This window comes from Typopeltis vanoorti, chromosome 16 (genome assembly GCF_054136105.1).
Source record: "Typopeltis vanoorti isolate ZY-2024b chromosome 16, IOZ_Tvanoo_1.0, whole genome shotgun sequence".
Taxonomy (NCBI): Eukaryota; Metazoa; Arthropoda; class Arachnida; order Uropygi; family Thelyphonidae; genus Typopeltis; species Typopeltis vanoorti.
This window is the reverse complement of record NC_143564.1, coordinates 31160450-31172292: the sequence shown is the minus strand read 5'-3', so window position 1 is coordinate 31172292 and position 11843 is coordinate 31160450. Positions and strand designations below refer to the sequence as shown.

The 11843-nt window shown below is 35.8% G+C and overlaps 1 protein-coding gene across 1 annotated transcript in view; it reads right to left on the bottom strand.

Moving 5' to 3' along the window:
• BCL7-like (chromatin remodeling complex subunit BCL7B-like protein) overlaps positions 1-11843 on the bottom strand; it is a 124385-nt gene that overhangs the window by 7862 nt on the left and 104680 nt on the right. Inside the window, exon 6 of the mRNA XM_090406328.1 lies at positions 7247-7369. Within this exon, the coding sequence (XP_090262454.1) occupies positions 7247-7369 (123 nt within the window). The remainder of the gene's footprint in view (positions 1-7246; positions 7370-11843) is intronic.

Here is an 11843-nt window from a genome sequence, read left to right as displayed (position 1 = left end):
TCCAAAACTTGCCTTTTGTTTTGTGGAGATCATAGCATATCTTAAATTTCAAATTAAAGTACTGTCTGGTATATTTTCTGTTGTTTAAACCTCTGAAGTGATAAAAATTGCAGCATATGCATAGTTTTTATAGCTCAGTTGCTTTAGTCATAACTCCAACCAAACCATGTATGAACATATGACCCACTTTCACTCAGGCAAAGCTTTAATGATATTAGGCACTTGTAATCCATAAGAATAAGAAATAATACTTTTGTTATTATTGCAAATATTTTGGCTAGAAATTAACTAGCCATCAGCATAATCACAAGGTGAAGCTAGAACGTTAATCCTATTTACAGAGCTGAGCTAGTGGAAGTGTCACCAACAATATGGTAGGGTAAAAATGAAAATCACTGGATTACAAGTGATAATCTAGAACATGCTGTCACTTTTAGATGATTCTAGAAAGACTTTGCCTTGGAAGAGCACCACCAACTAGCTTTCTGGGGGAAAGAGGATCTGGGATGGCTGTTGCTATGTTTGGTTTTCAGAGGAGGACCTCTGATTTATCTCCATCTCTTCTTACATGTGCGTACATCCTTCAAGAAAATCCAAATATGCTGCAGGGGACCCAGAACTTTTCCTTTTGAGAGTACAACAGTTAAGAGGTTCAACAAGTTAACTAAGAAAATACACTGGATCAAATTTGAAATGCTATTTCAAACTCAACTAACTAACTCAACTACTCCTAGAGATGATCAGGATGAAGAGCATTTGGCCATACTAGCAAATAATACTATGGCCAAATGCTCTTCATCCTGATCATCTCTAGGAGTAGTTGAGTATAGTGGGTATGCAGTAGCATTCTCTAAGCTGCAAAACAAACAACCTAGACAACGATAGGAATTGCAACTCATGTATGCTTTCCTTCTTCCTGATTATGAAAGGCATGACAAATTACAGTATCACTGCAGATAAAAAAATAAAATGCACTTTAACACTGATGGCCTAAGCAAATGATATGCACCACTATGACTTATTTCTAACAGTATGAAATTTAACTCTACTTTTTCAAAAAATATTAGAATAAAGAGCCTAAAAGGCTTCATAAACAAATTCTGGTAGAAGTAAGTTATTGATATAAAGGATATATGTTCATTATTATTATTGCCAGATTCAAAATTTTCCTGATAGCTTAACAGAATATAACCTGTGGCACTAGAGTGCCAAAAAGACACAAACTTAGCCCAAGTCCATATACTTGTGTTTTATTAGTGTGTTTAGGTTTCACTGGCCTGACAGCCATTTCAAAACTGTTAGTCTCATCAGAGACAAGGCACAACACCTTATGTGGGTTGAGTTCCACGTCTTTTAAGTAGTACAAACCAAGGCAACTCTGATGCCAAAAGTTATTCTCATAGTCTCCCAGGAAAATTTTGAATATGGCTATAATAATAATAATGACAATGTATATATAATATCCTTTTTATTAATAATTTGCTTTTTTAATTCCACTGACCTGGCTAGGAGAAATACTAAGATATTTGCTATTAGTACTGACCTAATTGCAAACCGTTAACCGACTCACACAAGGATACCAAAATCCTGAGCGTCCTAACATCCTTAACCATTTCTTAGCCACATCTTTTCAACTATACTTTCGACTTTTCTACAGAAAGCCTTTCATCAACCAATCTTAGCCTTGTGTCCTTTGGGCACTAAAATGGTTTGAAATGGGATGAACTTGTATTTCTACTCTTTCCTACATGGTCTGATTACTGTTTCTATTCACCTGATCTACACATCTCTTTGTCAATAACTAAAACTGTATTTGCTGGAGTGAAGTCCAGAAATAGTTTCATACTTCATCACATACTTCTTTTGAGTGGAATGGGAGATTCCACTCAAAACCCAACTACCATTCAAGTTTTGGTTCTCCAACAAGTGCAAAGCAGTCCAAATAAGCAATTCCACATACCAGAAGTCATTTCAAACTTTAGACAAAAACTCCTTGTTTTGCATTCAACTGCTATTGCAGCTTACAATGGCCATAAAAAATATCGAGTTCAAACTGACTCTGAAAAGGCCAAGTGCAGAAAATCTGCCCTCAATCCATGCCTTCTGGTCCCATACCAAGGCTATTTTGGTACAAGTTCAGACAATCCAGGAAAAATCTGCTTTTCATGCTGAAATAAGTTAGTGTTCTTTTGTGTTTTAAAAATGTGGCAAGTGAACATTCAACATAAACAAAATAATTATTTTGTTGTTTTAAGACAGACCAATGAAGTTTGAGTTGCTGGGAAACAGGTCAAATGAAATTAAATTTTAAAAAAATATATTAATAATCATTTTGGACAGAACTGTTAAAAAAACCCTTGCAAAATTAACAACAGCCTTTATGATATATATATACAGGGTGTTCGGGATAAATTTGACAGTTTCGTAAGGAAAAAGAAAATCTTCTTTGTATCTATTAAATTTAATGAATTGACAAAAAAACATTACAGGCAGAGTTAATTACAATACCATCAACAAGATTTACTCAAAATAACCACCATTAGCATCGATCACAGCTTCAATTCTGCTTCGGAACCTCGAACAAGCTGATGCTACAGTCTCCCTGGGAAGGGCCGCAAAAACTGTTTTAATTTTATCCATTAACTGGGCTTTTGTATTACTGGAAGTGCGATTGGTGTCTTTTTCAACTGCGCCCCATACAAAATAATCCATGGGGTTAAGGTCGGGAGTTTGGAGGCCAAACATTTGGACTGGTGAAGTCGTAGAAATTTTCAGACAACCATTTTTGACTTTTCCCAGAGGTGTGGCAAGGGGCCGAATCCTGCTGCCATACATACGGCCTACCATTGCCTACCCTTGTTATCCAGGGCTTGACTACAGTTAGCAACTCCACGAACAAAGCCCGAATTCCAATGCCAGGGTTCTTCAACACCTGTTCCTGCAGATTTGCGAGGAATTCTGCTGTACAAACGCAATCAGATCGTCTGCTAGGGATCTTTCTTCTTGCTACATCCTCGTAGTCACCAGTGCAAGTCTCTAGTTCATGCCTGATTGTTTTTACTGTATTCAGGGAGCATTGGGCAGCAGTCGTAATATCTTTATTTTGATGGCGGGCACGAATCATCATGATACAAGTTATTCTCTTCCATGATTCAGGTGGGTTCCAGCTATCCATCCTTTCTGACATCTTGTATATGAATGAAGAAGGGGTCCAAACTTTTAAATGAAGAGAAGTGTGTGTTAATACATGTAACTTACGGGAAAATATAATTAATTATAAATATGTCAAATTTATCCCGAACACCCTGTATATATATCTTCAACATTATTTTACCTTCTTGTTGATACTCCAATTCCTATGAATTTTAAGTCGCAGTTGTGAAGTTCACATCTAAAAAACCATAATGGTTCGTGAAAAGCTTAAGATATGAGTTAAGTCCAGGCTAAAGCTTTTTTTTTTTTTTTTAGATGACTCCTACCCATGAGTGTTTGTAATCTTTTTGTACGTTTAGTACCATGGGTGGGCTATTTTATTTTACATAATCCAGACATGTTGCTCTAGAGACCAAACTGGAACTTTATCAAGCCACTTCAGGATTCCAATAAGCAGGGCAGTGGTCTCATTTAATGAAATCCACATATCATCTAAAAACATCACAAAAATCCGATTCCATGGTAGGATTTGAACTGGCAGCCTGCTTTCTTGGAGAGTAAGTATGCTATCCACTCAGCCAACCAATCCAGCAAAACAAATTTCACTTGCCAAAAATCTGTAAACTCAAAGTTTGAGCTTACAGATTTTATGCAATCAAGTTGCTTAGCCAGTTATTGGATGTATAATGCTTGGAGGGAAAAAGAATGAATGCATAAAGTGGCAGCCACTAAATTATATATTATTATTATATGACACTTCCAAGCAGTCTAAAGACTCATCAAGAAAGGGCATCTACTCTACATCTCTCAGTTTCCACCACTCAAATCTATCAACTACAACAATGGCATCTACTGCCCACCGCCACCACTAGTATTTTCACAGACGATCACAAACATCCATGGCTTTTTGGCTGGAGAGCAGATGTATCTAATGTTGAAAGTGAGATTAAAAATCTCAGTTATTTAAAAAATATGGCCACATTATATAATCATGGTAAATGTATACTGTTACAGGATGCCAGCAAAGGTTGGTTGATTGGTAAAGCCTCTGCTATTAATGGTTCACGCAAAAAGTTAGGCAAGTTGGAAGGGGATCGATTGTTCGATGCTGTTGGCGCACTCTCCCTCGATGAGGCTTTGGACTTCCTGGAGGTGTCACATAATAATATCTGCTATTTAGCGATATCAGATTATCTTACTTTTTTTTTTTTTTTGTGACAGTTAATTTTGAATAAATAAATAAAAAGGAAAGGATACCTTTTAGTTTTATTATTTATAAATAATAAAACTAAAAGGTAATAAAAAACTAATAAAACAGAAAATAATGCAAAAATGCATTATTTTCTGTAATTAGAAATTTCTTTACATGTTATATACAGGGTGATCAAAATTAAAGTACCCCAGTTTAAGGCCTCGTGGAGCACTCCAAATGGTGCGAAACTTGGCAGGAATATGTTGTGTGATGCAGAAGTGATATCTGAGGGAAAAAAGTTCAAAAATTCACCACCAATGGTGCTGTATGATGTACCAAATGTACATGTAGTGATTTTTCTATGGTTGTGTAAGGAGGATAAAAGTGACAACATAAATAGCATATTTTTATTCACCTTCTATTATTCATTCATGGGCTGTACTTCCCAGCATGCTATGCGATAAACTGCATCCTTTGCACAGTGTGTTCAATGAGTCATGACCACAACACAGCTGGACATGACTGATGTTGAGGACATGTTGCGTTATGCTGTCTTTCAGAACTGGCAAACCAATAACCCTGTCTTTGAGAAATCCCAAAGGCCAGAAGTCATGGGGGGGGGAGTGTCAGATCAAGTGAACAAGGTGCCCATACAGTGGGAAATGCACAGCTGATCACTGGCTTCCGTGGCTCCTGTATGAATCGACCAACGTGTGGAGGACCCCATCCTTCATGAAAATGACTAAATCCTTGCAAAAGCACTGCTGTAGTTGTGACACAACAAAATTGTTTATCATATCATAATACCTCTCAGAAGTAAGAGCCTCCATAGCTCAGTCGGTATAGACGAAACTCTTTGGTCAGAAAGACCTGGGCTTGATTCCTGTCCTATAACACGAGGAACCTTTATCTGGTCTCTTTCGACTAAAGGTGAGTTAGCCAGTCTCGTATGGAGGTAAAGGGTTTTTTGTCCCTCAAAACAGGCAAACTGGCCCATGAACACACACAGGAATATACAGTCATAAAACACATACTTAATCCCTCATTAGGAGGGCTCAACCCAGTCCTAAGGGACAGTGGAGGATAAAGGGGAACCCCCCACATGAATAAATAACCTCTTGGAAGTAAGTGAGCAGGTTATAAGATCTGGCTGGAATGTCCTCAAAGAAGAATGGCCCAATGATAAAGCTGTAAACCTGCAGATAATAACTTTCGGTGAATGCAAAGGAATTTGCTGGATTGCATTCTGGTTTTTGCATAGTATATACCTGGCAATTGTGGGTATTCACAGCTCTGCTCAGGTGAAAATGAGCCTCATCTCCACACAAAATCATCCATGGCCACACAGCATCTAACTCCACTCAAGCAAGGAATGCTGAAGTGAATGTCAGTTGACTTTCAAAGTCGTGTAAGCACAACTCCTGTATATCTTGGCAGAATGCAGAATTTTCCAGACAGCTGTGTAAGGCAGCACATCCATGTGTCTTAATACAGCATGTGTACTGCCAGAACCAACATGGTTATTCATGGCCTGCTCCACAACAGCAGTAGCAACTTCATTCACTTGTTGTGAATTGACTGGTTTGCAACCTCTGCCTGGTCTAACTCCCAACAATCCCACTTCTTCAAAACAATTAACCGTTCAATGCAGAGCACATGGAAATAGTAGACCTTGTCAACATTTGTTCAGGCAACAAAATTCACAGAGTGCAGTAAGCGCATTGCAACTGTTTAGGTAGTATAGCTTCATGAGCAAAGCACACTGGGACGAGGTTAGTGCCATCATTGTGGATAGTATTAACAACCAGAATGAAGGGAAAAATCTCGTGTCCATCTTTTTAAACCCTCCTGGTATCTAGAGTTGTGTGCCCCTAATGATGAATTTTGGAACTTTGTTTTTCTCTCTCTCTCAGATATTACTTTTGTATGATGCACAACATATTTCTGCCAAGTTTTGCAGCATTTGGATCACTGATGGTGCTCCACGGGGATGATTTAATCACGATATTTATTTGTAAAAAAGACTCCTCAACTTTAGTTTTTATTTCTGTAACTTAAACTTGAAAGAAGTAAATACTGAACTTTCTGACAATGCTTTTATGCCATTAAAGAATTCTAGTCTTGTTTACATAAAATGATTTTAATTTAATTTAATTTTGCTGCCATGTTTTCTGTGCCAGGCAGTAGCGAGCTTGTGCAAGAAGCTTATATTTTTGAAGAGAAAGCTGATATGGAGAGAGAGAGAGAGAGAGAGAGAGAAGCCATTGCATTGGATTAGAACAGAATATGTTTAAAAAGTTAGCTTAAAGGAATTTTTAAGCCAAAAAAGGTGGAGAAGAGAAAAACACAATTATCCCAAAATGAACAGTTGAATTTCTTTTAAATGAAGCTAAGCTGAAGTCTGAATAAAAGTGATAAGAATTATATAGTTTCGCCCAAAGCAATGGACAGTTCTTTTTGATATGTTATATAGTAAACTTATTCAGTTAAATGATGTAAACTCAAAAGTGATGAAGTTTTAGAACTCAAGGATAAGGAAGCTTACAAAAGAAAGAAAACAATGGAGCTTTAATATTATCTTTGTATTCCAAAGAATTAGAAAAAGGAAATATGTTAGAGTGATAGAGAGAAGACAAAAGAACAACCTATCTTGAATTCTTACTCAAGAAAGGTTGCACATAGTTTTTTTTTTGTTGTTGTTGTTGTTTTCAAAGAAAAACAGGTATGAGCCTAAGTAATTATACTACAATGGCCCTTATGGAGAACACAGTTTCTTAACTGTTCCTTATAAGTTTGTAGTTAACTGTCTTTGTTTGTGTATTCTCATCAATATTGTGGTAAATTAATTCTGAGAACAATAAATCATGCAGAATGATTATTTTTTAAGTTTCAAATTATTACCTTGATGATTGTCAGGAAACTGAGCATCACTACTACTTTCCATCATGCTCAAACTTGTTTCATCACTAGGTAACTGAGATTCAACTGTGTCTGCTTGAGAATCTTGACTAATATCAACAAAACCTAAAATGATAGAAAGTCATTACATCATTATCATTTCCTGTAATCAATACTATTTCAGTACACTACAAAATTAAGTTCACATTATTACCAGCTTCCTATCAACAATTTACTTTGAAATTAATCTATCATTTATCAGGTCTCCAATATTGTTAAACCTTACATTTCTATATTCTAATGTGTCAATCCACCTAAATTTTGATCTTCATCCTGTCATACATTATTCTACTGAACTTTCCTCTCCTAATCTGTATAAGTATCCATGCCACCTTAGATTATTAGTCTCTGCTCATCCATACTTTACCAATAATGTACAGTTCCTTTCCAAAAGCTCTACTGTTTACTCTCCTAATTTTCTTCAAAACTCATATCTGTCATCTTTGGTTTTGTTCAACTTTTAGTTAATTTCAAATTCACAAGATCAAACTGGTTTAAACACCGATTTGTATGTTGCCAGATTGGTGTTCTGGCTGGCTTTCTTCCCATACCAGCTCTAATAATTTTCTATTATCTATTTCTATCATTAATTTTCTACCTTTACTAAAAACTGCCTAAATGGCTGAAATGTTAACTTATTCTAATATATTTAAAACTGAGAATGCAGTCGATGTTTTCTAGGTTTCATATTTTTACAGTTGTAATCTTTTTATCACTTACCTATCAAAGTTATTACTGTAGTTACTCAGTTTGGTGTTAAAATATCTTGAAGATTATAATAGATTTAAAAAAAAATAAAAAATACACCATCTGTATAAAGTAAAGAAGCCAGTTTAACATATCATGAAAGTTTAATAAACTCATGAAATCTCAGCTCAGAAAACAATATCACAAGAATGTATCACAATTCCGTTGTACAAGGGTGGTGTAAAAACCAATGTCTAACTACTGACCTATCAGTATCTCTGAAATGGTTCTGGTAAAGATGTTAAAGAAGTTGGCAAGAACTCCCATACAGAAATGGGTTGAGAGACAAGCTACACTTTGCAAAACAATATGGGATTACTAAAGGAGGCCATGTTTTAGCAATTTGCTCAATATTTTATAATAATGATACAGCTGAGTACATAAAGGGATGAGATATACTATGATAATGTTAGACTTTGCTAAGGCATCTGATAGGATATCACATGAAAGGCTGTTGAATAAACGTGAGAATATGGGATTGGAATATAAACTACTGATCGGGGTTAGTAGTTGGCTGACAAATAGTTATCAGAAAGTAGTATATGGTGGGTATGAATCTACCAGATTTAAGGTGACCAGTAGTGTTTCTCAGAGATCAGTCCATCCTTGGACCATTGTTGTTCAAATCTATACATGAATGATAGAAAGGACCAGACAGGAGATGTTTAATTGTTTGCTGATGATGCATAAATAAATCATTCTGTAAGCACTCTATAACATCCCTGATATAGAGTGCTCAATGTTAGTAAGTGTAAAGTTATGTACTTGGCATGATGAGATTTCCAACAGCATATTATATTAGTGGGATTATATTACAAGAAATTGATGATGCTAGTATCTTGGAATTATGGTGGATAGGAAACTCAAGTTCAAAGGTCACATTGCAAATACAACTGAGAGGATAATTGCGATGTTAAAATGAAGATCGATGTGTAAGGATAAGGGAGTCATTCTAGCTCTTTACAAGACCCTTATACGATTGGACCTGGACTACTGTGCACAGATCTGGAAGGTGCAAAGATGATATTAGGATTATAGGATGTATATTATGAAGACAGATTGAGAGTACGAGGACTACAGACTCTGGTTAACAGGAGAAAGAGGAATGATATGATAGAGATCTATAAACTTCTCAATGGCTGTTAGATATCATCTGATGAAAATTTTCATTGTATTGAAGGTGAGGAAAGCGCAAGTGGCATTCATGAAAGTTATTTTTGTGTGCAGTTAAGAAAAGGGTAAGCTAGATTTTTTCCTAGCTTACCAACATTCTATTGTGAATGAGTTTCAGAGCAGGTATGACACCCGGTGTGGATGATCTATGGCTTCCCTTGATGAGTCCTTGACTTCCCTGGAGGTCTCGAAGAAGATGATAATAATTCTGATGTCAGGTTTACCACTTTCTTTGATGATGGTTCCATATAGACAATGAATAACAGTGGAGTTAGTGTGCACAGTTGTCTTACATTTAACCATTTTTATGTACATTGAGTTTTAACTGCCATTTCGCTCAATGTATATTGAGCCATTTACTCTATATAATTATATAAAATATAATGTACCTCCAATACTGCAGTTGGAAGAACATGACATGCACTTCTCTTTGGTTGGAAAAGAGTGGACTCAATTCTCATCATGATACAAGGAATCTTCATACAGGGTTTTTCAAGTGCAGGTGAGGTAGTCATGGAGATAGAAAGGTTTTCCTCCCACAAAACATGTAACCAGCTATAGAGCTATGCATTAAAAGAATAAATATAGGTCTGAATAGTGTATATAAGTGGACTATTGACCACCTATATTACTACTGTCTTGAGTCCATGTAAGTGCCATGTTATAATAACCATAATTATTATAACATGGTAAGTATTAACACATGTTATATTCTCACCAGTTCTCAATTTTTGTCTTGAAATAAAAATCTGATACTGACAACTCCCATTTGCCTCAAACTCAGTTTGTTTTTCTCAAAGTTTTTCTTCAGCAGTCATTCTTATTCAAGAATGCAAGCGTAAATCTCACCAGAATATCTCAGTACGGAAATTCCCCTGCCTATCAAATGACCAGTTTTATTTATCTTTTTAGACATGCTATAAGAGTGCTACTCCAATCATCTGGAATTTGACTTTCTGAATGAAGTAACCATACTACTGCATAACTGTAATACCTTTATATCTAAACATTTTTGGCCAGATATCTACTCCAGCTACCTTTTCAGATTTAATATATGGGTATTTTATACCACTCTTAACAATGTTTATCTCATTTAAGTATATTTTTAAGTAGTTACTAGGACTCATTCAGTTTTCATATCAACTTTATGATCTAATTCCTTTTGTGGTACTCTTTCCTGAATATCTAAGCTTGTTTACTAGCCTCCAGAGCATTTTACTATTTTTATATATCTTCTGTACTTCAAAAATTTTTCCATTACCTTTATTAAACTACTTCTATGCAAAATTCAGCTGTCTTCGACTTTTCTGTATATTTGAGGGCATATATTGACTTACTGGCAAGAAAGCCCCCCCCAAACTGGCTATTTGAGTCTACCATGAAGTTGTTTTTGAATCCTTGCAGATAACTCATCAATGCTTCCCTGGTTAAATCAAGCAATGTTTTTCAGATTTTGCCAGTCTAAGTCTTTTCCTTTATATCAAATAATATTTGCATATCCAAATCTTCAATTAATATCTGAAAGCTACTATAGTTTCTTATTATTATTACATGACACCTCCAGGGAGTCCAAAGACTCATCAAGGGAGGACACCTACTCTACTCTCTGTCTCCACTACTCAATCCACAACTACAACAAACTGCAACTACACCAATGCCATGTACTGCCTACCACCACTAGTATTTTCAAAGACAATCTCAAACCTGCAGCCTTTTGGCTGGAGAGCAGATACGCTAACCACTCAGCCAACCAGGCCAGCTATATATAGTGAGACTTGCAGTTTTTATAATTATGCAGTCACATGTGTACAATAGTAGAAAACTATTTTACAAATATTTTGTTTTATATATTGTAAAACAAAATATTTCTAAAATAAGTCATTTTAATACAGTAATAGTTAATATAAATAATACTGATAATTAAGATACTATATTAATTTTTCTTTTCACTGTGATACTGCTTTATATCCCGTTTAAAACTGTATTCACTTCCTATTTCTAATTCCTATATTCTCAATGTATCCTATAAATTCTATATACGAGGGTGGTCTGACAAGTCTGAAAATGTGGTATGGCCACATTTGAACTCGGCAGCCCATTTCTTAATCGTCAAAAATGATGGACGAAAATCACCTTTGGGTGATTTCGCTTCCATCAGCAGAAAGATTTCTTTGGCACTGAAGAACCAGCTTCTGTCCACTGTTTTGAACTGCTGTTTGGATTCTGGTGTGTACTGGTGAATCCAAGTCTCATCCATAGTAATAAATCGATGCACAAAATCAGTTTTATTCTTGTTAAAATGCTCCAAGCACTGTTCAGAGATTTTCATGCGAGTGCGTTTTTGATCTGTTGTGAGCAAGTGTGGCACCCATCTTGCAGAAGGCTTTTTCATTTGCAATTCTTCATGCAAAATATATCATACACGTTCTTTTGAAATGCCTATAGTCTTAACAATTTCATGCACTTTGACTTGCCGGTCATCCAATACCATATCATGCACTTAATCAATGATTTCTGGTGTTGTTACACTTTTTTGGATGTCCTTCGCATGGATCACCTTCAAGGCTGGTACGGCCATGTTTAAACTCGGCAGCCCATTCTTAATCGTCGAAAATGAAGA